General features: G+C 49.6%; 11 protein-coding genes across 11 annotated transcripts; 6 read left to right on the forward strand and 5 right to left on the reverse strand. All coding sequences in view use genetic code 12, as the record gives it.

Moving 5' to 3' along the window:
• Positions 1 to 868: 868 nt before the first annotated feature.
• On the forward strand, positions 869 to 3,925 carry ECM21 (Ecm21p; the record flags this gene model as incomplete). The annotated part of the gene is made up of 1 exon (XM_025482188.1): positions 869 to 3,925. The coding sequence occupies one exon, from the start codon at positions 869 to 871 to the stop codon at positions 3,923 to 3,925; it is 3,057 nt and encodes a 1,018-aa protein (XP_025336806.1).
• Positions 3,926 to 4,023: 98 nt separating this feature from the next.
• On the forward strand, positions 4,024 to 5,613 carry HEM14 (oxygen-dependent protoporphyrinogen oxidase; the record flags this gene model as incomplete). Its single annotated transcript, XM_025482189.1, has 1 exon — positions 4,024 to 5,613. The coding sequence occupies one exon, from the start codon at positions 4,024 to 4,026 to the stop codon at positions 5,611 to 5,613; it is 1,590 nt and encodes a 529-aa protein (XP_025336807.1).
• Positions 5,614 to 6,060: 447 nt separating this feature from the next.
• Positions 6,061 to 7,254, reverse strand: CXQ87_003725 (uncharacterized protein; the record flags this gene model as incomplete). Its single annotated transcript, XM_025482190.1, has 1 exon — positions 6,061 to 7,254. One exon carries the CDS (start codon positions 7,252 to 7,254, stop codon positions 6,061 to 6,063), a length of 1,194 nt encoding a protein of 397 aa, XP_025336808.1.
• A 34-nt stretch (positions 7,255 to 7,288) lies between these two features.
• Positions 7,289 to 7,600, forward strand: CXQ87_003726 (uncharacterized protein; the record flags this gene model as incomplete). Its single annotated transcript, XM_025482191.1, has 1 exon — positions 7,289 to 7,600. One exon carries the CDS (start codon positions 7,289 to 7,291, stop codon positions 7,598 to 7,600), a length of 312 nt encoding a protein of 103 aa, XP_025336809.1.
• Positions 7,601 to 7,676: 76 nt separating this feature from the next.
• Positions 7,677 to 8,996, reverse strand: CXQ87_003727 (putative RNA methyltransferase; the record flags this gene model as incomplete). Its single annotated transcript, XM_025482192.1, has 1 exon — positions 7,677 to 8,996. One exon carries the CDS (start codon positions 8,994 to 8,996, stop codon positions 7,677 to 7,679), a length of 1,320 nt encoding a protein of 439 aa, XP_025336810.1.
• Positions 8,997 to 9,423: 427 nt separating this feature from the next.
• RPN6 (proteasome regulatory particle lid subunit) lies at positions 9,424 to 10,701 on the forward strand (the record flags this gene model as incomplete). Its single annotated transcript, XM_025482193.1, has 1 exon — positions 9,424 to 10,701. The coding sequence occupies one exon, from the start codon at positions 9,424 to 9,426 to the stop codon at positions 10,699 to 10,701; it is 1,278 nt and encodes a 425-aa protein (XP_025336811.1).
• A 23-nt stretch (positions 10,702 to 10,724) lies between these two features.
• On the reverse strand, positions 10,725 to 13,049 carry NUP84 (Nup84p; the record flags this gene model as incomplete). Its single annotated transcript, XM_025482194.1, has 1 exon — positions 10,725 to 13,049. One exon carries the CDS (start codon positions 13,047 to 13,049, stop codon positions 10,725 to 10,727), a length of 2,325 nt encoding a protein of 774 aa, XP_025336812.1.
• Positions 13,050 to 13,570: 521 nt separating this feature from the next.
• On the reverse strand, positions 13,571 to 14,170 carry FGR16 (U4/U6-U5 snRNP complex subunit; the record flags this gene model as incomplete). Its single annotated transcript, XM_025482195.1, has 1 exon — positions 13,571 to 14,170. One exon carries the CDS (start codon positions 14,168 to 14,170, stop codon positions 13,571 to 13,573), a length of 600 nt encoding a protein of 199 aa, XP_025336813.1.
• A 316-nt stretch (positions 14,171 to 14,486) lies between these two features.
• Positions 14,487 to 15,542, reverse strand: CXQ87_003731 (uncharacterized protein; the record flags this gene model as incomplete). The annotated part of the gene is made up of 1 exon (XM_025482196.1): positions 14,487 to 15,542. One exon carries the CDS (start codon positions 15,540 to 15,542, stop codon positions 14,487 to 14,489), a length of 1,056 nt encoding a protein of 351 aa, XP_025336814.1.
• Positions 15,543 to 17,083: 1,541 nt separating this feature from the next.
• On the forward strand, positions 17,084 to 17,836 carry ARL3 (Arf family GTPase; the record flags this gene model as incomplete). Its single annotated transcript, XM_025482197.1, has 1 exon — positions 17,084 to 17,836. The coding sequence occupies one exon, from the start codon at positions 17,084 to 17,086 to the stop codon at positions 17,834 to 17,836; it is 753 nt and encodes a 250-aa protein (XP_025336815.1).
• A 1,497-nt stretch (positions 17,837 to 19,333) lies between these two features.
• Positions 19,334 to 24,654, forward strand: CXQ87_003733 (uncharacterized protein; the record flags this gene model as incomplete). The annotated part of the gene is made up of 4 exons (XM_025482198.1): positions 19,334 to 22,196; positions 22,228 to 22,827; positions 22,905 to 24,003; positions 24,036 to 24,654. 4 exons carry the CDS (start codon positions 19,334 to 19,336, stop codon positions 24,652 to 24,654), a joined length of 5,181 nt encoding a protein of 1,726 aa, XP_025336816.1.
• Between the last annotated feature and the right edge of the window lie 560 nt (positions 24,655 to 25,214).

The raw sequence follows: 25,214 nt of genomic DNA on the forward strand, positions 1-25,214 counted from the left end.
ATTACACAAACAATGAAGCAAACTTGGGGAAAGTCTCACTGAAGCGCACCCGTACTACCCGGTTCGGTGACAGCGTGAGCCTATGAACGAAGCGCTGGCTAATTGGCTCGAGAAGAAAAAGATCAAAGAAGCAGAAAACGCAAAAATCTTGATAATATGTAAAACTTGTTTTTTGCCAGGGGTCCCAAATGTGGGGTGTCTCACGTTTGCAAAATATGTAGTGGTGGTGCAATTTTTCACTCATAACCACACCACCCCTGGGATTTCTAGAAACACAGCAATCTTGCACAACACACCCCGGTTTAGTGCCCCGAGTGTTCTCTCCGTTTTCTATCTGTGCCCCAAGTTTCGCCCGAATATGGCTTAGGCTGGACATTGTGCAACGCCAAGACTCGGTGGAGAATAAGGCGTGATGTAGCGTTTAGGCGATGATTTGCAACTACCATCTGGGCGGCCTACTCGAGACAACAGACGAACGAGAAAATCTAATTTTCTTTAGAACGCAAAGATCGAACGTACCAGCAAGCAAAAATGCCCTGTCTTTGTATCTCCAGCAAAATGTAGCACTTCTGCCGGAGTGGTTGACTTGGCTAATCTGGGCACGTCTTATCGTGCGACAGCCTTACCAGCATAGTCCACGTCCCCTCAACGTCACGGTTTCCCCGTATACGAACATTTCTTGTCGTTTCTCGACCCCAGGCTCCTTCCCCGATTTCCCCTTTTTCTTCGCCTGTTTGAACAGGTGCTTTTCTTCATTTTCTTTATTTTACCCTTTTTTTTTCTAGACCCCGCCTCTTATCTAGCAAGGTCCTGCACTGGCCAACATCGCTCTCACCACTTCTCCCTCCACCCACCTTTCTTCTACACCATGTTCGAACGTATCAAGAAGAAGGTGTCTCGTCGACAGTCGGAGCCGGCGATCTTTGATCTACCTGCCCTGCCTTTTGCCGGCAGACGGGCCCTGACCTCGACAAACCGCACCGTGATGATCCTGGACGAACCCCATCCTCGCCATAGCGCTCTGGTTTCCAGACTTCGGGCTCTGTCTGTGCTGAGCCAGGCTACCGACGCGCCTCGGAGACTGAGGCTGGTACTGAAGAAGCAGGCTCGAGAACTCGTGAAGTTCGAGACGTCGCAGGTTGTCGGGAAGAAGCTTCTATCGCTCTTGAGTGATTTGGGCCTCCAACAGCCTTTCCCGCTTTCCACCACGAACAACTCCACCCTGGGACCTTTGCTGAAGCTGATACGCTGCTTCGTGGCAAACACAAACGATTGCATCTACTTGCCGCCAGCGCTGCTGGCTAGTTTCACATATGACGATGTGGAGAACGGCGGCGCTCATGTCAACGAGGACATCGACACCGCCGCTTCGGATGCCCCGGAAGGGCATGATACGCCAGAGGAGGACGATGATAACGATTTCTCGGGCCACGAACACGCCTCGTTGCCACTTCCAAGTCACGACGACGATTCTGCACGTCGAGCCTTTGAGCTGAAGCTTCAACCTTTTAATTCTCCTAATTACCTCAGCCTGAAGATCGACTCGGACGCGCCCATTCCCCATGTTTTTGCCTTCATCATAGAACTCACGAAGGAAACGTCTGTACGTGAGGTGCGCTTTGAATTCCAGCTGTGTGTGCTGACGTTGTGGCCCACCGGTGACCCTCATAACCACTACCACCAAAAAGAGAAATACAAGATCGGCCAGTTCGAGTGGCTTTCATCCCTAAGCGATGCTGACTATTACATCAACACCCAGAATTCCAACGATGCCAAAATCCGCAAGATCGACCCCAATGAGCTCGCAAAACGCTCGAAACGTTACCGCTTAGTCAAAGTAAGAGATTTGGCGGATGACAACGACCCGATCAACAACTCAAAGAAATCTTTTTCGCTTAATCCTGAGTTTACGTCCCAGTCTTTCTCGGATGCGATGTCAATTCCATCTTCGGGCATTCAGGAAACCGCCAAAGCTGGTCTTTACGTTTTCCTTTTGCCTCTCATCTTTCCATCACACATGCCTGCTTCGGTCACCTCCATCAACGGTTCGCTCAACCACCGCTTATCCATGAACTTGATCAAAATGAGCGACAAGCTCAATAGGAAAACAAGGGTATACTCCTACTTTAACCTTCCTATGGTCAGAACGCCGCCTTCACTCGCGAACTCTGTTGCTGATAAACCTATTTACGTCAACAGGGTTTGGAACGATGCCATGCATTATATCATCACTTTCCCCAAAAAGTACGTGCCTCTAGGCTCCGAGCATACAATCAATGTCAAGCTCATCCCGTTGATGAAAGATGTGATTCTTAAGCGAATTAAATTCAATGTGCTTGAGAGAATCACTTACGTGTCGAAGGACCTCAAGCGTGAGTACGAGTACGATAGTGATGACCCTCACTTGGTCAAACCTCATTGTGAATTGAAGACACGTGAGAGAGTTGTTCATCTTTGCGAGCTCAAGACGAAACATAGAAGCAATTATTCAGGTTCTGCTGAGCCTTTCAAGGAGGAGGTTATCAAATGTCCTGATAATAACTTGTTATTTTCGTGCTACGAGCCTAAAGACGATCCAGCCCTGGATGACCCTCTAGCCAAACCGGAGAAATCAACTATGATAGCTTCTCCCCTTGATATCAACATTGCTCTTCCATTCTTGACCACAAAGACTGACAAAGTCATGATGACCGCTAATCCTGACGAGGCGAACTCCAATGCAGCTCCAAGAAGATCACTCAGTGTCCACCGCGATTCTGTGCTGAGCGGCACCTTCTTCCCATCTTCGCCCATAATCGGATCTTTGGAAACGCAGATTAGCCATATGCATGCCGATGTTCCTGGAGTGTCCGATAATGTCGACGATGATGTCTTCAAGCTCGACTCATCGGCTTACATGGATGAAAGCAAGACAACAAAAGAGAACATTCAACAGGGATACACCTCAGTTCATAAGGCCCTTGCTCCGGACTCAAACTTTCGTCACATTCAAGTCTCCCACAGATTGCAGGTGTCTTTCAGAATTTCGAAGCCTGATCCCAAGGATAACAACCGTATGCACCATTATGAGGTTGTGGTGGACACTCCGCTCATTCTTTTGAGTGCAAAATGTAATGAGTCGTCTATTCAACTTCCAAGATACGACGAGATCGACCCCGAAGTGGTTCCGTTGTCTACACCGCAAAGGAGAGACATTACTTTTAGAACCCCCTCATACAGTAAGAATGGTGTCAGCATCAAGCCTTTGGATCCAGAAGGTGATGACCGCTTGCCATCTTTCGAAGAAGCCATCTCAGCGTCAGCGTCTCCTGTCATGCGGTCGTTCTCGGTTGCTGATGATCCATTGAGTAGGGCAAATTCTGTCAGTAATGCCCCTGTGCCATCGTATGAAGAGTCTATGCCGGGAAATGTGAACGATGAATACATTCCTACTCTTCGTATCGATGACTTGGTGATCGATCCAGCTAATGCTTCAGCACCATCAAGGCCATCCGGACTAAGAGCATCCCTTGGAAATTCATTTGCACCCTCATCAAACAGCCGCAGCCCTGACACCAACAATTCGTCAGTTGGTTCCAGAGATAATGATGGGTCTGCACCCGAGGAAGGAGATCCACTTTCACTTCTTAGCTCTGACTCGGCCAGCGAGGCTGTGCTGTCTAGCGATTTAGTATCACTGTCTACAAGTCATGACTCTGCAGTGGATCGCCTTCCTTCTAAAGAAATTGGCTCTATCTCACCTAGAGCTGTGCCAGGACTTGGCCATGGTGGAGAAAATGACCTCTCTACCCTGCCGCTTCTTAAGAATGAGAGCGTCGAGAGTATTCATGGAAGCAATCCGACCAGAGCGACGGAAGATTTGGCAAAAATCCTGTCCACTGACTTGGGAGACCCCCAGCTGCTTGGCCTCCGCCATGCATACTAGCTATCTGTACCATAACCAAATCAGTGCGCATAAAGCGTCTAGATTATCATGAGATGTCGTAGATACACCTTCCTTTTCCACCAATAAGCAGCTTTCTAATGTCAATTATACCAAAAAATGGAAAAGTGGCTGTAGTTGGTGGAGGGGTCTCGGGCTTGACTTTCTCGTACTTCCTACTGAAGCTCCGTCCGGATGTGCACATTTCCATATACGAGAAGAATAAGCGTCCTGGAGGTTGGATATCTACTGAAGTTTTGAAAAACACTCACGATGGGAAGGATATAGTCTTAGAAAAGGGACCTAGAACACTTAGAGGTGTAAGTGACGGAACGTTGCTTATCGTGGACATACTCAAGCAATTGGGGTATGGAGATCAGGTTGAGGTGATGAAGCTGACCTCGGATGCCAATCGCAAGTGGCTTCTAGATCCGTCCAATAACTTGGTTCAAACTCCCAATTCATTATCGTCTTTTGTGAAGTTCATGACCAGTGACGTCACAAACGGTCTTATCAAGAGTGTGTTGAAAGAACCGTTCCAGAAAGCTGCATCTGATCCCAAAGACGAATCGATCCGAGACTTCTTTGCTCGAAGATTTGGATCCTCTGTATTAGCAGAGAATGTGCTAAGTGCTGTTATGCATGGCGTCTACAGCGGTGACATTGGCAAGCTCAGTGTGAGAGCTACGCTTCCTAGACTACAGCAACTAGAGAGGGAGCACGGGTCCATTTTGAAGGGAGTCTTTCAGCAAATAAGATCCAAAAAGCGAGAGAAGAGCTTATCGCTGCAATTGGTTCTGTACCAGTCACGAATCTCTCCTCAAACCGACATGAGCAGTCTCTCTGATAAGCTCAAGAAGTTTCCCATAATGAGACTTCACGACGGACTACAGACTTTCCCGCTTGTTCTTAGCGAGTATCTCCAAAGGCAAAAGAATGTCGATGTGCATTATGGTGCTGCAGTTGAGAAGTGTGACTTTCAAGGAAGCCTCACCGTTAATGGAGAATCCGAAAAGTTCGACCACATAAGGTACACACTGAGCACATCGAAGCTCGCAGAATTGATCAAAAACGATGAGCTCTCCAGCATACTAAGGAGCTTTGAACACACCACCATCTTCTTGGCTAACATATATACAAAAAGGAGGTGCTTGATTCCAAAAGACGGCAGTGGTTTCGGCTTTTTGGTGCCTATCCGAAACAAAAACCCAGAGTCTCTTCTAGGTGTGATTTATGATTCAGACTGCGAGCTGGATGCTGTTACTTTCTTCGATGAAACTACCAGGCCCAAGGCTCCATTTCACAAGGTGACCTTGATGATGGGTGGCCACTTCTTCAGCAGCAGAGGTGTGCCTTCCAACCAGATAAGTATCGCCACGGCACGTAAAGTGCTTTCTGATATTTTGCATGTGGACTTGTCACAATTCCACAAGATAATTGTTCGTGATGAGGCCAAGGAAACGAGCAAGGAAGTTGATTTGGCCGATGACGACTTGCTTATTTCATATAACTTGCATGAGAACTGTATTCCTCAGTACAACGTCGGTTTCCTTGAGAACGTTGACAAGATGAAGACGTTGATTGGCAGGGAGAGCGACGGTCATTTCTCCATGGGCGGCACTGCCTTGGGCAAGTTGGGTGTGCCCGATTGTGTCATGAATGGGTTCGAGGATGCTCTTAAATTAGCTTAATATCACGTTTCCTCCACTTGCGTCTCTATAATTTGTACAAGTTTGGTCTTCGTTTTGGCATAGTCTATCTGAAGTTCCTTTCCGAAAACACTAGTTTTTTGTAGGCCCCTTAAAGCACTGTTGGCCAGTTGCTTGCTATCTAGAACCACGTGAGCCTGGCCTCGCATTTTCTTGGGCATCAATATCTCGATGACATCCCCGTATGTTGAAAATAGAAGATATAGGGTGTGCTTGACAGTCTGTTTTGAGATTTTATCATTGAGATTCTTCACATATAGCGTCTGTTGAACTTCCAGTCGAAGTCTTTTTGCACCTGGAGCGTCTCCCCCGTTGGTACGCTTCTTATCACTCATAAAGAAGGTGGTTGGTACTTGGTGATGCTAGGCAACAGGTGCAGGAAGTTCATCAGGAAGGTTTGCAACCATTCATGTAAAATATATACAAGATCTATTTTTCTTGGTCAATGAGAAGCTGGAGTCGTTCTTCAAACTCGTGCTCGTCCACTTTTTCAATCAATTCGTCCAACTTGACACCGGTCATCACACCAGGAAGATCGTGAACCGAGTGACCACAGCGATGGTCCGTAACTCTATTCTGAGGGTAATTGTAAGTCCTAATTTTGTCTGACCGGTCCGTTGTTGTGACCTGATCTGTTCTCATCTTCCTCTGCTCGGCCACTTCCTTCTCACGCTCCATAAGTGCCAATCTCGAACGCAAGATCTGGAACGCCTTGGCTTTGTTTCTAGGTTGGGACCGTTCGTCCTGTTGCTGGACAATAATGCCTGTCGGTATGTGGACCAAACGGACTGCCGAATCGGTGGTGTTGACGTGCTGACCTCCTTTTCCTCCAGCTCTCATCGTGTCTATACGAACCTCTCCAGGTGCAAACTGACGCTCATCTTCTTGGAGAGACTGCTCGTTACCCTCGGACATTTTAGGCAACACGACGACAGCCGCCGTGGATGTGTGTGTACGCCCTTTGGTCTCAGTAGCAGGAACTCTCTGTACTCTGTGAACACCACTCTCGTGCCTAAGTGTGCTGTATGCGCCAGGGTAGTCTATCGTTATTATGGCCTCTGAGAGACCATTGTTTGATCCCATCGTTTTGCTCATGATCTTGAGTGGCCACCGCTTGTGGTTGGCGTAGTTTATGTACATGTTTAATAGGTCCTCAGCGAAGAGACCAGCCTCGGATCCACCAATACCAGGACGAAGTTCCATCATGGCTGGTTTATCGTCATGACTGAGAGCTGGCAAAAGCTTCTTCTGGAGACTTTGGGACGTCCTCAGGACGTTAGGCACAATATCTTTGAGTTCCTTCTCGGCCTCTTCCATGAGCTCCTTGTCTGGGGACTCTTCGTTGATGATGTCCAAGAGTGCAGTGACATTCTCCATATCAGCGTTATACTTATGGTAGTTCTCTAGCACCGTCAGCACCAACAGGTAACGAATACTCGTCTCCAGATCAAAAGCCCCACCTTCCATCTTTTTCTCTAGGGCATTGTATTCCTTTGTCATTGCTTGGGCACGAGCCAAAAGAAGCGGATGGATGGGGTCTATAAGGTCTTCCGCCTTAATAGCATTAACTGTGGATTTCCATCTGGCCAAGCGGACCCATTGTGTCGGTAGCCTTCGAAACATGAAGAGATGGTTCAAGTGCGCACTAACTACTATCATGTCTTCAGAGAGTAGGCCTATCCGTATTGAGGAGTTCATACTCGCGCTAGAGGATCTTACAAATGAGAATATCGAATCTGTGTTGCTGCAATTGAGGAATCTGATAGGGAAGTTGAAAGAAACCAATGCCTACTTGGCGGAGGAGATCAAGGCAGACTCTGATCCTGATAGCAGGAGCCTATATGAGGAAACCATAGCAGAGAACAAACAAGTTATGGAAAGCCAGGAGGCCCGTGTGGCAGCCATACAGAAAGAGCTACAACGAAGAGGAGCCCAGCGAGAACAACAAGAAGATGGAATCTACTTGTAATGCACTATATACAACGTTTACTATATGACAATTGCACGAACTGCCAGAATATTTTTTTCTTTTGCCATCTTGTAGATCAATCTTTCTTCACCTTTGGGGCATCTGTGCCCATCAATTTATTGATGAACGGCTTTTCGTCGGTACGGAGCTTGTCCTCGGGCTTCTTACACACCAACATCCAGGTTGATCCGAGGTGGACTCTTTTCTCGTATGTGATGTCCAAGCCAGCATCATCGATAAGTTCGCCAATGTCTAGGTTCCAGCGGCAGCCCCAAGTCTTCATTCTCTTCTCGGCACGGAAGTCCAAATGATTGTTCAACATATCCCAGTTTCCTCTACCGTGTTCAAGAAGAACGATTCTGCCGCCAGGGCGTAAAAGCTTGGCCATATTTTTGAGAGCTGCAATGGGGTCTTCGTGGGCACACAATCCAAAGGCTTCCACGACGGTATCATATCTCACGTTGTTAGATTCTGCCAAACCGGCCAACTCCTCGGCTTTTCCTGTAACGAAGGCCACTTTCTTGAATCCAGGGAACGCCTTTTTGAATTTCTTTTCTGTCTCTTCCACCATCTTTTTCGACGAGTCTGTGAAGGTGATGGAATCTATGGACTCCAAATTGAGGTAAGGAATGTTTCTGCCAGTTCCGCATGAGACTTCGAGAACGTCACCTTCGATCTGCTGCATCAACCATTTTCTTCTTCTGCCCATCATCACACCTCTTTCTTCCCACTTGATCTGTCTGTCATACTCCTCGGCCTTTTCATCGAAAAACTCAGTGGTGTCTTGTGGAGGTACAATACCGGGATTGGACGAATTAGAGATCTTTGTTCTTTCCTCGTCTTCCTCGGGAATAGCCGTCTTAGTCGTTTTTTTAGCTTGTTTCGAGTACCACTCGTCTAACTCAGCAGGCGTGGGCTCGAACATCGCATTGGTATCAAAAATATTCTTTCTCCTGAACTCTTTTCTCATCATCAGGTACAATTTGAACTTCTTTTCTTCACGAGGTTTCAACTTATCTCCAGTGAGCTTTTTGAGCTTCAAGTACTCGTACTCACTAAGAGAAGCCGGGTCCTCAGCGTACTTGGCTCTGATGTGCTTAATCTGCTGATCCTCGTACCACCTGTCTCTCATATAGTAGTACATGGCCACAAGCATGACACCAAACATCAGGACGTAGTACTTAGTCATCGATCTTTTGAACTCATTTGTCTGGAAATAGAGAGCCCACTGCTTGTACTTGGGTAACTTCTGTTTGGCTCTTTCTTCCTGTACCTTTTTGTAGTCCACAGGAAATGGCGTTTTGGAATAAGGCCTTACCGAAAGTTGGAGAAAGGCTTTCGGAATTGGGCCTCGAGACCGGGGGATCCGGCAGGTTCTAAGACCTAGTCTGAGCATAGTGACTGATGGTAGAATTTTTCGCACCCATATGTGTAGCAGTGTTGATGAAGTATGGTGAAGCTCAGCAATTAATAATATTTAGTTGACGTCAAATTTGGTCATTTGGACTCAAAAACTATTAAAAACTATAATGGAACCATACTGTGAAACTTCAGGTAAAAACGTTACATGGGATGCTGTTGTTTCACTGTGGTGTCTGGCAAGGTTGCACTGTGAGTAGGGGGAACAACGGAACCACTATCCAAACATCTAAAATATCACAATTTCACTTCCTTTTGTAATTCATTAAACCTGCCACAATCCAATCGGATATTTATATACCTCTTTATTATGAAGAATGGAAGGGCTTGCTGGGTGTGTCCGGCACAATAGTGGATGATAGAGGCAAATCGACAGTCTCAACTCCACACAACCTGATCCTACAATGTCTGAGCACATCGAGACGATAGAACAGGCAAGAACGGCGGCCTCTCAGAAAAAGTATGATGAAGCTGAAAACAAATACTGGCTGGTGATCAATGCCAAGGTCGAGACCGACAATCAGAATCAAAGGGCCAAGTTGTTGCAAGACCAGGAAACGGCCATTCTCGAACTAGGCAAAGTCTACCAGGAATTGAAGGATGCTGAAAAGTTGCACACATTGATTAGTGACTCGCGTACTGTTTTGGGTGGATTTGCCAAGTCGAAAACGGCCAAGATTGTCAAGTCGTTAGTTGAGGACTTCGACGCCATTCCTGGTGCCCTCGACTCACAAATCACAGCCATCAAGGAGTCCATAGAGTGGGCCATCCAGAGCAAGTTATCCTTCTTGAGACAGCAATTGCAGTTGAAGTTGTCTGCTAAACTCTACACCAAGGGCTCGTACCATGAGGGTTTGAAGATCATAACAGACTTATTGAGAGAGTACAAGAAGTTGGACGATAAATCATCATTGGTCGAGGTTCAGTTGGTGGAATCCCAAATATATCATGCTTTGAGAAACATACCCAAATCCAGGGCGGCCTTGACTTCTGCCAGAACATCTGCAAACTCCATCTACTGCCCTACTATCTTGCAAGCAGAGCTTGACTGTCAGAGTGGTATCTTGAATGCTGAGGACAAGGATTACAAGACTGCCTTCTCGTACTTCTATGAATCATTCGAGGGCTTCAACTCCCAGAACGACGAAAGAGCCATCGTTGTCTTGAAGTACATGTTGTTGACAAAGATCATGTTGAACTTGATCGACGACGTTAAGACTATTTTGAACAACAAGAACGTGGTTAAGTATCAGTCTAAGGACATCGATGCTATGAAATCTATCGCTACAGCATACTCGAACAGATCCTTGAAGGAATTCGAGAACGCTTTATTGACGTACTCTGTGGAATTAAAGTCCGATCCCATCATCAAAAACCATTTCAACGCATTGTATGACAACTTATTGGAGCAAAACTTGTTGAAAATTATTGAATCTTACAGTGTGGTTGAGTTGGATCATATCTCCAAAAATATCGGCTTGAACGTGCAGCAGGTAGAGGGCAAGTTGTCACAAATGATCCTAGACAAAGTTTTCTACGGTGTGTTAGATCAGGGAAACGGCTGGTTGATTATCTATGATGAGCCCCGCAAAGACGCCTCATACGAGGCAGCATTGGGTTTGGTGAAGAACTTGTCCGGTGTTGTGGACCTTTTGTACGAGAAAGCGTCTTCCTTGAATTAGGTAAATGCAATAATAGAACGAAATCACGCAAAGATGCCTCTGACTCCTCTTTCACTGGCGACAATGGATAATTCACCAGCCAAGCCAACAAACTCGTCCAACCTGCCACAGGCAATGAAACACTGTAAGAAATCATTGGCTTTATCGTCAGCCACCTCATTTATCAACTGGAAGGCTTCACGCATGTACTTCCAATCGGTGCGTCTGGATTGCTGAAGTACTTGTAGAAGCTCAATGATGAAATATGGAATATAGATACTTCTGTACTCCTTGTAAATCTTGACCAGCTCCTCGTCGGTGCAATCGTCTGACACATCTTTAAACCAAGTGCTGGTAAGCTTTTGTAGATTATGGATTGTCTTTTCAATCAGCTTCTCCAAATCCTTGGATTTCCAGAATCCATCAGAAAATTGACTGGCATTGGCATCGGTACCAACGAAGCTTCTCCATTGATCGAGAAGATTTAGAGTTTCGACGAGCTCCTGGTATTGTAGAAGCTCGACTCTGTCTTCTTCAGATATTGTTGCAGGAGGACTGTTGCCATCAAGAGATTTTGTTTGAATTTGGAAGTCATAATCCTTTAAGAGGGACTTGAAGTTTTTGTTTTTGCTGAAGGCCTGAACAGAGTTGATTCTTCCTGTAAGAAGGAATCGGCGCATAAGAACCTTGGTGGCGGATATCGCATCTTCGTACATGCTCTTGTCGAAAAGCCAGTCAACTGATCTGTATAATTTCACATCGACGGGATCAATGATTCCATCTGACACAACCACGTTACCTTCTTGAACGTAGTGTTCCTCAGTCTCCAACATGACTCTCTCGACAGTCCTCTTCAAAACATTATACACCTTATTGTCGGTATCTGGAATATCCTCAGTAGCTGAACTTGCAGGGGTTTCCTCTCCATTGGGTTGGTTGATCTCAAATTTGTTTAATATGCTAAGCTGCCTGGCCCTTTTCTCTGGGTCAGTTATTGTTGCCAAAAAGATGGAGTAGCATTCACGAACATCCTTCTCATCCGGTATAAATGTCATGTATACGGGAACAAGGTCTTCCAATCCAAGATCGGATAGTCTGGTGATATAGCGAGTGATTATACGAGTTGGGGTCTTGGAACCATCGTGAAGGTTGAGCATAACTGTAAGAACAGCCAAGTGAGTCAAGATTCGTAGAATTTGGTAGTCCAGAGCAATCTCTGCTTGGTCGGCTTTGAAGGCATTGTGCAAGAAGATGTTAAGTTGATCAATCATGACACTTCCCATGATGACACGGAATGGATTTTTGCTCTCGTCTCCCTTTTGCACAAGTGTGTTGAGAATTCCGTCGACAGACTCAAACTGGGGAGATGGCAACAGCACAGAGCCTAGCTTCTCATCTTCGGGAATGTTCTTTTGGACAAACACTCTAACGTGGTAGGTGAGCAATTGATGGAGATAGACAAGAAGGCTCTGTTCCCAATTGTTGTCAGCAAACTTTATATTTTCTGAAAGATCGCCGCCGCTGAGAAAGGTATAGATGAGACGTTCGTAATAATTGAGTCCTTTCTCCTGTGACAACTTGTACACTGTCTGATGCCATAAGTATTTGTGCTTGATACCCGATGGCTCTGAAGAGTCGACGTCCATGTCGTCAACTTGGCCATCGATCTGAGGGTCCTGATAGTCCTGGATAGCGCCTAAAAGTATAAGCGCTAAGGTGTAGTTGCCCGTTTCGTTGCATAGGTCAATAGCACCTTGGTAATCTCCAGTAAGAAGAATTTGATATATTTGAGAGAAGACAATCAGATCAGCATCTGCATCCTCCTTGACAATAATCTTGCTTTCACGCAATGGAGCATCAGAATCTATCGTCGATACAAGCAGGGAAGTATCTGTGGGATTGGTCATCGCTGACAAGGACTTGGTTTTAGCCTTAATTGTGGTCTGTAGCCACTTCAGTTTCTGTGCATCCGTAAGCGGTGGGAATTGACACCCAGGCGAGTTGTATTGAAGCCACTGTATGATTAAAAGCATCTCCTTGAGCTTTGGATTCTTCAGCAAATGAGCGTCTCTCTGGACCTTCATTGATGCATAGGCGGGAACTTCATGGCCCTCCGTTTCAGAAAGCCTGAAGGAGTAAAGCAATTCAAACAAATGCCATAGCTTTGTCTCGAGATCCCAATTTTCAAATTCTTCTGATCCCTTCTGGTTCAACGCTAGGGCAATCTTAGCAGAGATGGAAGTGAAGCTTTTCACAACAGAAAATGGGTCCTCCGATGCATTGCCCAATTTGTAGTTTTCAAGAACACGAGCAAATTGCGTCTCAGCGGGCTCCAGCAACGGCTCTCCAAATATGGTAGATTCCTCCATGAAGCCGTAGTTAGTAAACAAGCGATGATTTTTTTGTTCGCGGCTGTAGACAGTAGGTGGTGCTGCTCCATATTGAGGTGAGAATTCACCAAAAGCATTTCCCTAAATGAGTGTGATGGATAATAAAATTGTGGTGGTGTGTACTTTTATTTCTATTTTACATGTTATGAGATTTTTTGGGACCCACATGGTCCTGGTGAAGTTGGGTTGTACAATGGCTGCAAACTGCTTTTAAGAGTCCTAATGCAATCTTGTGCTAGGATCAACCTCAAAGCGCCAACACGTGCAAGAAATCTCCTTTATTATACTTAACTGTCCAAGACTTTCTTCCCCAGCGAAACGACGAGGCATGATGTGTAAGATCGCAGCCTTCCCATTTGCAGAAATCCCTAATCTCACCAAACAACTATTTTGTGAAGGCACGACAGCATGGAGACATAGCTGAAGAGCCAAAGATTCGTGCAACCTGACTCCTAACTCAATTGCAAGGCCTTGCTAGGTAGGTGATTCTGCCGAGCCGTCTAATCAGAATCACTCTCGTAGCTCTCCTCTTCACTTTCTCCCCCATACACCCTCACATCTGCCTCGCCTCTTTCCACATAGAGACTTCTCGGTGCAATGTATGGCAACGTGAGATCCACAACTCTCTCCTCCACAACCAACGAATCCACCCATTCGTCCATGTGAATCAAATCGTAATGCACCGGTAGGCTGTTCTCGAACTTAGGTGTCTTGAGCTGAATCCTCAACTTCCTGTAGTCGCCTATAAACTCGTCGTACAAGGCGTACATCTCTCTGGCATCGTACACCAACCGGCAGTATAGTAGTGCTAGAGCAGTAAGGTATTTGAATTCATTGTAGCCGTTTTGTTTGAGCAAGATCCTGATAATTGCTGGTGAAGGCTCAAGCTCGAGAAGTCGTAGAAGGCAGCAAATGAATGGACTTGGACGGCCTGTCTGGTCGGTTCCTGCTATGAATTGTACCTGACTCACTATGATGGGCACAATTGACAGCTCATTGGTGAGGTGGAGCTTTTCTTTGTAGAATAAGGAATCTTGTATTCGGTGCCGGATGATCGGGCCGACAAGGTGGGCTTTGTTTTCCACAACCCTCTTGTCCATGAGAGGTTGTTTAGGTGCGATGCGATTCCTGTAGTGCTCTATCAACGGGTTTAACGTCAGTTTGCAACAAAGTGATGCAGTTTTTCTGAGGAGAAATTGGACTTACGAAGACGTAAGTTAACTCAATGATGGCCCTCAATACACTTAGAGGGTAGATTTTTCATGAAGTGCATCAACAAATCCAATTCTGATGTCATATGCTAGAACACACTGATACGAATAACACCCACAAGTTAGCTTCCACTGTTAACATAAGTAGTCATGTTACGCTATATTCTCCAGAATGAATTAATTATCTGTATTAGGCACATATATTCTACTCGTCATCCTCGTCCTTGAACTCAATCTTGTCCAACTCCGACAAAAGAGAGCCCAACTTCTTTGCACTCACCTCCAAATGCTCTTTCTGGATCTTAATGAAGACCTTCAAGAGGTCGACATTCTTGGATGGCTTCAAAAGCTTTCTCATCTCCAACACTGCCACCTCAGTAGCACTCACCAACTCGTCCTCCTTGGCAATCAAGTCGTCGTCCTCCTCATCCTGAGGGGTGCCACTCTTCTTGGATCTGGCCAAGTCGAACTCCAGTCTAGCGCTGTACACACGCTTCCTCAACTCGTTGACCTTGATGAACTGCTCGTTCAAAATCTTGACCAAAGCATGGTTCAACTCGGCCAAGACCTTCTTGTCTTGCTCCAATCTGGAGGTGGCCACCTCGGTGTAGGTAGAAGAGATCTTCAAAAGAGCGAACGACAAGGTGTTGGACGACTCTCTGAAATCCTCGCTGTGCTTGCTGGCAATTGTGGCTAATTGGCCGTAGAGAGTTTTGGGCAACTGAGCAGAGATGGTCTGGACCTCAACGGTACCTTCATCTTGCTCTGGCTTCTCCTCAGCGCCACCCATAAGCACCTTCTCCATTTCCTGAGGAGTAGACACGTTCTTCAACTGGTTGAACTTGCTGGAGAAGATCCCACCGACGTTGGCATCACGGATCTTTGAAATGGCAGTGTTGCCGGGAGGGTAGTCATAGCTCACCACGCCATAGGTCTCGTTGGTGTACTGGATCAAGTCGGTGTACAACTTCAACAACAAATCGCAGCTCTTCTCCAAATCCAAATAGTCTTCAGGCAACTCAGACACCTCAATGTTGGAGCCAATGTGCGTGTGAGCCAATTGTTGGACCTGGTGCAACTGGGTGGAGATCAAGTTTTGGGTCTTGGTAGTGAAGGGCTGAATAGACTCCTTGAACAGCTCCAGGTACTCCAGGACAGCCTTACCGCTGTTCTGGAATGACTTGGTGATGTTGTCAAGGTCGACCTTGGGGAGCGATTCCTGGATCGATTTAAGATCAAAAGAGGGAAGTTTGAATGACATGGATAAACAGTGGTTTCGCTGTTCGTTAAGGCTCGCTATCTAGGGGCATGCCCTGCACACCGTCGCGGTCCAAGACCCGACCATAATGAAAGAACGTGTTTTTGAGGGAGGAGTCTGATTGGATATGGTAGGGAAAGGTTTTGTTTTGAACTTGGTTGTTTAAAATTGCCGGTTTTTGTAAAGCTGGTTGAGGTTTTTGTTGTAGATGCTGAAATAGGCTTTAGAAGTGTTATGAGATTTCGCAGCCATTGTAAAATGTTCTCTAGATGCAACCACAGATGCAACGGTGATTGGCTGGGATAGTTCAGAATTTAAATGGCTCGGTCATTGGTGGTGTTTTGAGAGGGTTTAAGTAGCTTCAGATTTTAAGAATTCGATAAAGAGCCAAGTGGATGGTTGGTTATTAAAAGAGTTGCAGTGAGCTGCAGCTAGTGTGAGAGAAGAACAGCTACTCTCGTACGGAAGGCTGTCAGAGATCATAAGGAAGAGCCCGTGGACTAAGATATCCAAAATATTCACTCATGGGTCTTCCGTAGCAGGAATGTGAAAGAGTAGAAGAGAATTGAGCAAGACACATTTGGAATCCAGCCCACAAGTCCTCAGTTCAGGTTACTGGAGCAGATCTTCACCTTGTTATGGTATAATGAACGGTAGCATTCAATCATAACAAGTTTCGGCCAGTAGAAAATGGCACCGCTTTGCCATTCGGAGTTCATGATCAACCCAGTGTCATTGCCTGTTGTTAGTGATTGTTCACAGAAGCTCATTCAGAATAAAGTTCTACTATCGAATGACAACTATCTTCATTTGGAATCAGTTGTCCCTATCTGTATATTCATCATCTGAAGCATCGAAGCACATACTTGAAAGAAGTTCTGATGTGCGATTTTCGAGCAGAGGTGGTTTATATAGTCAGCTCTGCGGCACGGGTGTGAACCGAGGCTTCTGCACTATTCATTTGCAGCCAGTTCAATCATAGTATTTTTGAGAGATTCAGAATAGGGGGACTAACAAGGCTTTAACTCTTTGAGGCGTTAGGTTGGGAGTGATCGAGGTTGTTGATATGCTGGCATCATGATTATGGCTTAGATGGATCTGTACCTCACGGCACCTTAAGCCCTAATCCTAGCGGATTAGCATAGTGGCAAAATGGCAAAATGGCAATACTCGCCATAGCCGTTTCTAACTCTAAATTCTTTATGTTTTACTCCAAAGTTGTAATTTACCATTCATTCGTTTTTCAATTTTTGCAAATTTGTAATATGTCTGTCTCTTTCGTCTTGTCTCACTCGTCTACATTTTCACATTCTGCTCTGCGGATGTCGGTCCAAGAAATGGCTGCGAAAAGCCGATCGCCTCCAAAACCACACCAACACCAAACTTATACCAGACCATCTTTTTCGATTCATCCCGATTACGAAGATACCCAAACCCCATTAACCTATTTTTCAAACACCATTTCGGAGAAACACTAACTGTTTCCCTTGGTCCATAGAGCGCGCAAAAATCACATCCACCTTAACCAACCACATCAGCTTTTCATGTTCCACTTAGCGCTGTCGCTCTACACGCAATACAGCAGGCGAGAACAGTATAACGTCCTTATTCTAGGACTCGACAATGCCGGGAAAACGACGTTTCTCGAGCACCTCAAGTTGCTATATCCCTCTCCAAATGAGACCCTGGCGCAGCAGACCAAACGTAATGCCAGTGCTGGAAGGCGAATTGATACAGAAGAGGAGTCTTCGAGTCAAGCAGACTCAGTGAAGATTCTCAAGGGAAAGAGAATCTTGCCGACGGTGGGTCAGAACACGACTACAGTGAGGTTCAAGCCTAGTGAGAATGCAAGCAGTGCAGCTGCTAGTCTAAAGAACATCAACCTCAAATTCTGGGACTTGGGCGGTCAGCGACTGCTTAGAAGCATGTGGTCTCGTTATTACCGTTCATGCCATGGTATTATATTCATTATCGACTCCACAGATACAGACCGGTTCAGTGAATGCTATGATTCGCTTATGGAAATCGCCAACGACTCGCTGTGGAAGGTCGACGGAGGAGAGAGTGTCAATGTGCCTATATTAATGTTGGCAAACAAACAGGATTTGCCGCAGGCGGTAGACTTGGTGTCTTTGAAGACCGGAGTGTTTATAGAGGTGGTGAGCCAGCTTGAGGCGACGGATCTGAAGTTGTTGCCGGTGTCCGTCCTTGAGAATCAGGGATTGAAGGAAAGTTTGGAGTGGTTGGTGACGAGGTTGGCATACAACAAGGGTAACCGGAAGCCAGAGTACAAATAAGTGAAGGTAGGGAGGAGTTGCTTGTGGATACAGAGGGACGGGCAATAACGAGTGACGCATTAGCAAGGGAGTCTTTACATAGTTGATGAAGAAAATCAGGAGGGAAAGTGCAGTTGGCAGTATGTTTTACTGTCGTGGCAGTGTCATGGTCCACCTCCTCACCTTACTGCCAAATATGAGGTTCGCTATCGATAAGGCGGCGTCTTCAAACCGAAGATGGAAAAAGAGTGTTCATTGAGAGTTTCTCTTTACATTCCTCATGGAAGCTTCGCCACGGTTGACGCCAATTCTGAGCTTATCAGGCTCACATATTCAAATCGCCTTTACCTGATCGCTACAGAAATCGCTACAGAGATCGATATCTGAAGACTCAAGCCATATCAAGGAGGTGTCTTGGAATCCCACCTCGATCATGTCCAATCGCTTAGCAAAGTCGAAGGCAAATGGTGCATCAGATATCTCCTCTTGAATGCGTCGCCATATTGCAGCATTCCTGGTCTCGAGCTGAGCCCAAGCATTCTACAAGCTCAGCTCCGTCCTTGGGTGTCCCATCGTGGCAGATTGCCCTCTCAAACCGATCCGATCATTGACCTTCGAAACAAGCGCCGCCATCGCTGGCCCTAGGTGGCAAGAAGCCGCTCGATTCAAACGCCCACATTCACCGCCCAGATGCAGATCTGACCGCCTTTCTCCCTACAGTAAGTATCACCGGTGTGGCTCACCTTCACTTGCACCGACGATCGATGAGCAGACAATAGGCCCGGATACAAACAAAAGCTACCGGGCGTCGAATATAACACCATGCAGCCCACTCTCGTAAATACTAATACCAGGCGTTGCAAAAGCTACAAAAAGTGTTGTTCGCAATCTTGTAAAAATGTGTCAAGCAGCGGCACTTATCTTGCCTAGCCGAAGTGTGGCCGGCAACACGGCAGAGTCGGCACCGAAGGACCAGAATGTGAAAAAGGCTCAGAAGGAAGGTTCTTTCATGCCAGCCGCTTAAAAATTGACGGGTGAGGCGCCCAGCAAAGGACCACCTTGCAGCCATAGTTTTGCTGCTGCAAGACGCTGCAGAACAACGTTGTCTGAGTTTCTTGTAACGTTGCTGACGTGCTTACGTCATGTCAAGGCAGTACGCCAGTGAAGCCGAATGACGGGGCGCTGATCGGAGCGACAAGCAGGACAAAGCCGCGCAGGGGTGTATGAAAGACGACGAATTGCTGGGAATCCAGGAGCCATTGAGGAGCGGAAAGTGGTAAATTGGAGGAATTGAGGCTGGCAAAATGGCTCGTTTTTAAATTTAGACGATTCCCGTCGTCCCGGCAAGCGCCACCACCGCCACGAGGTGTCGCAGCAAGCAACAGGTGCGGTGCGGCTGCGGCCAGGGGCCGGTGGACCCAGCTGCAGTAGGAATGATTAGCAAACAGTTAATTGCTCCAGCGCCAGTATATATAGCAAGCGGTGCGCTTCGGGTGGGGGTATTTTTGCAGACCAAACATGACAGACGGGTTCATTGGCAAACTTAAGCTGACATTCAGCTCCAAAGAGAGAAAAAACGAAAAGATCCTAAGGGCGTCTTACAGAGCAGGTAAGCGCCAGGCCCACGCTGAGCTCGGGTCCAGCACCAAGGACTCGTCGAGCCTGAGTGCTCTGTCGAGCGACAATGAGCAGCTTTCGCACGCTCAGGGCAAGAACAGCACCGGCACCGCGGCGCCAGGCCAGACTTTTGGCAGCCAGTCTGACCCAGCCGCTGCTAGTGCAGCAGGAGCAGCTTTGGGTACCGGCGGCGGCGCGGCAGCAGGATACGGTGCGCTGAAGAAGGGCAGAGTGGTTTCGCTGCCTCCCAAGCGCTCGCGCGAGCCTTTGGACAAGGACTGGGGCGGAGACTATGCCAACGAGAAGAGGCCTGAGGAGGTGACGGGCGCCACCGGCGCCGATTCCAGCAAGGCCGTTTTGGACAATTCCCAGCCTAGATACGACAACGAAGCCAGCCCAATCCTGGGCAAGGGCAAGTTCTACGACCCCAAGGACACCCAGGGTGGAGTGTACGGCAGTTCAGGCAGCAATTCTGCTAGTGGCTCCACCTCTGGCCACGGAGGTGCCTATGCTGGTGCCGCGGGCGCAGGCGCCGCAGGCGCTGGACTCGCATACGCAGCAGGCCGTGGCGGCAGCGACTCCGGCTCCGGCTCCAACGAGTACACCGAGGCCACCCAACAAGAGGTTTCTTCCCAGGACAATTTGAAGACCAAGCCCACTGTTTACGCTGAGCAGGAGAAGCAGGAGGAGGAGGCCAACAAGGTTTGTGAGCAGGCGTACGCCAAGGGCCAGAGACAGGCCAAGGAGTTGCACCAGCAGGGCAAGGAGAAGGCTCGTGCTGAGGCTGACGAGGGCAAGATTGGCTCTGGTGTGGACGAGCAGGAGGAGCACGCGCACAACAAATCTGCCTACAACCAGGGCGGCGTGAAGCAGGCTTACCGCGAGGTTACCGGTGGAAAGAGCGATGGTAACAAGAGCGGCAGTAATGCAGGTTATGCTGCTGCCGGCGCTGGAGCTGGAGCTGCTGGAGGCTACGCCGCCGGTTCTGCTCTTGGTTCCAAGGGTTCCAAGGAGACCCAGGACGCTCGCTCCAACGCTGTGCACGCTGGCGAGCCACCTTCTGGCGACAAGTTTGACTACGACTCTGAGATCAAGCGTTTGGACCAGAACATTGCCACCACGCAAAAGGAGATTGACGAGATCCACGGCAGAGGCACTTTGGACCCACGTGCTGGCGCCACCTCCAGCTCTGGCGCTGTTCCAGCTCCCTCTGGCTCCAGTGCTCCAGGTGGCTCCAGTGCCTCCAAGACCAGTTCTGGTTCTGGCAGAGCCCTCGCGGGCGCAGGAACCGGTGCCGCTGTGGGCGCAGGCGCAGGCTACGCTGCGAGGGACAGATCCAGCGAGTCGTACGACCAGACCAAGGCCACCAACCAGCCTGGCACTTCCTCCTCCACTGGTCCATCTAGCGCTGGCGCTGCCACTGGCACCTCTCGCGATGCCACCACCCACCAGTCCAAGACCGAACAGTTCAAGGAGTACTACGATGCTGGTATCAAGAAGGGCGCCTACGACGCTGGCCAAGAGGCTGGTCAGGGTAGCCACGGTGCCCAGGGCACCCAGGACGAGTCTTCGGGCCACGGACCTGGTCTTGTGGCTGGCGCGGCTGGCGCCGTTGGCGCGGCTGGAGTGCTTGCTTCCAGGGCCTTTGGCTTAGGCGGCTCGCAGGACGCCTCGCGCGAATCTGACCCTCAGGCTGACGCTCAGGCCAAGCAGGCTGAGATCCAGTCCAAGCAGGCTGATGCCCAAAAGGAGAGCGACAGCCAGCTGGCCCGCTCTGAGAGCTCGAGCTACCTCGACTCGGCCAAGGGCGCCATTGGCGCTGCCTTCGGTTACGGCCAGGGCCTGAACGACAAGAAGGATGAGTTTACTCATGACTCGCAGACTACCGGTTCCAAGGCCGCACACCCTCAAGCGGTTTCCACCGGCGGCGACCCATCCTTGAAGGATCCATCGTTTAGACACCCCGAGACTGCCGCTGCGGCCGGCTCGGTCGACACTAGATACGACGCTGACCGTGCTGCCAGAGAGGCCAAGAACGCTGCTAGCGACAAGACCAGCCAGTCCTCTGGTGGTTTCCTCAGCAGATTTGGCTTTGGCGGTGACAACAAGTCTGAGACCTCTGAGCGTGAGGAGCCAACCCAGTCTAGCCAGTCCGGTCAGTCTGGCAGCAACTCCACCCTTGGTGCGATTGCCGGCGCCGTTACTGGCGGTGCTGTTGGCACTGGCGCTTCTTCTGCTCTTGGCGGCTCTAGCTCTGGTGCTGGCTCTGAAAAGGGCAACCTTGTGGAGACTGCCGCAGCCAACTCGCGCGAGGTGGATGAGCAGCCCAAGCACAAGGGCAACAAAAACGCGACCGTCGAGGCCGCGGGTGATGAGACCAACAAGGACAAGGACGATGTCCAGCAGGTTCCTGGTCTCGAGCCCGAGGACAAGAGAGAGGACCCCGAGAAGGACACCAAGCTGACTGCTTCTTCTCTGGCCAAGTTGGAAGAGGAGGTTGCTGCTCACAACAAGAAGCACGGCATCAAGAACGACGGCCGTTCTTTGATTGACATTGCCGAGCAGGAGGACCCGCTGATTCTGAAGTTGCACCACGCCAAGGGCTTGCTGGGTGCGCTGGACCTTGGCGACGAGGAGGAGTCCTCTGGCGCGAAGGATGATATACAGCCGGTGCCTGATGTGGCCTTGCACCCCAAGTCTGACTTCATCAACCTGGGCGGTAAGGTTGGCCACTTGGGCAACGTTGATGCTTCTGAGGCTACTCGTTCCGAGACGAACGCCGGTGGTCCGCCGAGGCATCGCACGCCCCACTAATGAATTGAAGCCAACCGCTATGGCTGCTATTGGACCTGAGGAGGCTGCTGCCGAGTCGGCGCACTCTGAGGCTGCCAAACCTGCCCCATCGCTGGGCAGCTACCAGGAATCGCCGTACTACGCGCCCGAGCGCGGCGGTAACCACCCTGCGCCTAGGGTGCTGGGCCAGGCATATGTGACGCAGGAACAGCGCGAGGCCCGCAAGAGAGAGGTATTGGGAGGCCAGGGTTCTGAAAAATCTGCCAACACTGGCGCTGCTGGTGCTACTTCTGCTGCCGCTGGCGGCTCTGCCCACGCCGATTACTCCAGCCAGGAATTGCACGAAAAGACCGTCATTGAGTCTGCCTACGCTGCCGGCGTGAAGAAGTTGGCCGAGGAGAGAGGCCTTGGAGTGGAGCACCAGACGCTCGGTGGTGCAGGTGCTGGCACTTCCGGCTCTGCCAGAAAGGAACCAATAGTCGAGGTGATTGGCATCGAGGACCGTGAAAAGGCAGAGAAGGTGGCACTCAAGGCCACGCGTGATCTTGAAAAGAAGGGCCAGGACGTGCTGAACAGCAAGATCGTGGTGGATGCCAACAAGCGTGAAATCTACATTGAGCAAGGCGCCGGGGACGCTCAGCGCACCCAGGATGCCGAGCGCGCCCAGCGCCAGGCCGAGCTGGCTGGAGCCCCGGTGCCCTTGGAGTTGCCGCGGCTGGCGGTGCTGTTGGCGCTGGCGCGGGAGCCCTTGGTTCTCGCTCCACCCACCCAGATGCCGCTTTCGACGAAAAGAACCCTCGCGATGTGGACCCCCGCTTGTTCCACTCGCAGCACCAGGAGGTGAAGAGAGAGCTCGAGCAAGATGCCCAGGAGGGCAGACTCGGTGAGGTCAAGCCTACTGGATCTGCTGGAGGCAGCGGCGTCAACGCAGGGTCTGCTGCAGTGGTTGGCGCGGCTGGCGCCGCTGGAGTCTTCGCTGCGAGCCGCGGCGGCCACTCCCACCAGACCCCAGATGCTGCCTTCAACGAAGAAAACCCTCGTGACGTGGACCCTAGACAGTTCCACAGCCAGCACGAGCACGTGAAGGATGAGCTTGAGGAATATGCCCAGGAAGGTCGTCTTGGTGCCATTGAGCCGGAATCCAGTGCCCTTGGCGCTGGCGCTGGTGCTACGGGCTCTAGAGATGCTGGTCCCACTGGTGGCTCTAGCGGCTCCAAGCAGACTGCTGGTTCTAGTGGTGCCGCCTTGGGCGCGCCAGATTCAGCTTTTGCTTCCGGTGCTGCCCTTGGTGCGCCTGCTGCCGCGTTCCAGCAGCCCTCTACCGGAACCGCTATTTCTTCCCTGGGCTCTCGCGGCGCCACCCATGGCGCGCCAGACGCTGCATTTGACGAACCCAACCCTAGGGAAGTGGACCCTACGAAGTTCCACTCCCAGCACGAAAAAGTCAAGGACGAGCTTGAGGAGTACGCCGAGGAGGGAAGACTCGGCGACGTGAAGCCACAGAGCGGTTCCTTTGGCTACGGTACTGCCGCAGCCGCTGGAGTCGCAGGCGCTACTGCGGGAGTGGCAGGCTTGGGCCTCGCTTCGCAGGGCAAGTCCCACGAACAGCCCGATGCCACTTTCCACCTGCTGAACCCAGGTGACGTGGACCCTAGGAAGTACCACTCGCAACATGAGGAGGTGAAGCGTGAACTTGAGGATCAGGCCGAGGAGGGCACTCTTGGCAACGTTTCGGCCACCAACGATAGATCCGGTTACCGCGAGCCTTACCCCAGTACGTCTACTGGCTCGTCTGGTGCGCCCGACCCAGCCACTACCAGAACGTCAAGGTGATTGGCGTGAAGGACAAGGAGAGAGCCGGTGACTTGGCCAGGCAGGCTGTGGCTGCCATTCAAGGCAGACCGGAGATTTTAGAAAACACGAAGGAATTGCGTGTGGATGCATCTGGCGCTGTTACTGACGAGCAGGGTGCCTTCTTGCTTCAGTTGGGCCGCGGTCTGATCTCCGAAGACACCCAAGCCCGCGGCGGCTTGGTAACTCCTCCAGTGGCAGGCTCTCGACAGTCGAAAGCGCTTGCCTCGGAGTGGCCATCGCAAACTGCCCAACCATCTTCCAACCTTTCAAACCAACCAAACACATCGAGCCTCGGCTCGGGCGCCTACGGTTCAGCCGGCTCTGCTGCCGCCGGTCTGGCCTTTGGTTCTCTGAGAACCCCAGGCGCCAACACTGCCTTTGGCACACAGGAGTCTGACCCATTCGGCTCTGGTGCTTCCCTGAGAGCTGGTACTGCTGGCCACGACGCCTCCACCACCGCTGCCCCTGGTGCTGGCGCTTCTTCGGAATCTGCTGACGCTGCCCTGATCAGCAGGCCCTGGTGGCCATGCCTGGCGCTCTTAACTTTTAGGCGTTCGTTCTGTTTTATTACTTAATACATTTTGATGAATAAATGAGCACGGAAGGAGTTTTGTAGTATGAATGAGATTTATATTGACTGTTCGAATTGAAACAGCGAGAGGTCGAATCTTTGAAGCGGCCCAGACTGGTAAGAAGTTCATAGTAGTGTAGCGCTTCAGAACGGAATTACAACGGAACATTGCAAACCTCAAGGCCCATAACCGTGGAATTTGTGGCCCTGGAGATATCCGTTTGTGAATACAGAGCAATATTAGAGAAGTGTCTACACGTAGTTGGGCAGACACTCGATTGGTTGCATTCCTCAACCGACAAGCACAAACCTTGCAGCGTCCTTCCACCAAAACTACAATTCGTTTTCCAATGTACGTGTCATTAATTCGTAAACCTCGTGTCACTGTCCATCCCCAGCCTTTACAAAAACATAAGGTGGCTCCTGCCTCTATAGTCTGGACGGAATTCTCCCCGTCTGTGCTGCCTCGTCCTGGGTATCAAAAATGCTCTCTCCTACTCCAATAATTCATCAAAGGAGCTGTCTCTGGATAAGGTCTTGCTGAGCTCCTGAAGCCGTCTCCCC

The sequence above is a fragment of the Candidozyma duobushaemuli genome (genome assembly GCF_002926085.2).
Source record: "Candidozyma duobushaemuli strain B09383 chromosome Unknown D_B09383, whole genome shotgun sequence".
In the NCBI taxonomy this organism is placed as follows: domain Eukaryota; kingdom Fungi; phylum Ascomycota; class Pichiomycetes; order Serinales; family Metschnikowiaceae; genus Candidozyma; species Candidozyma duobushaemuli.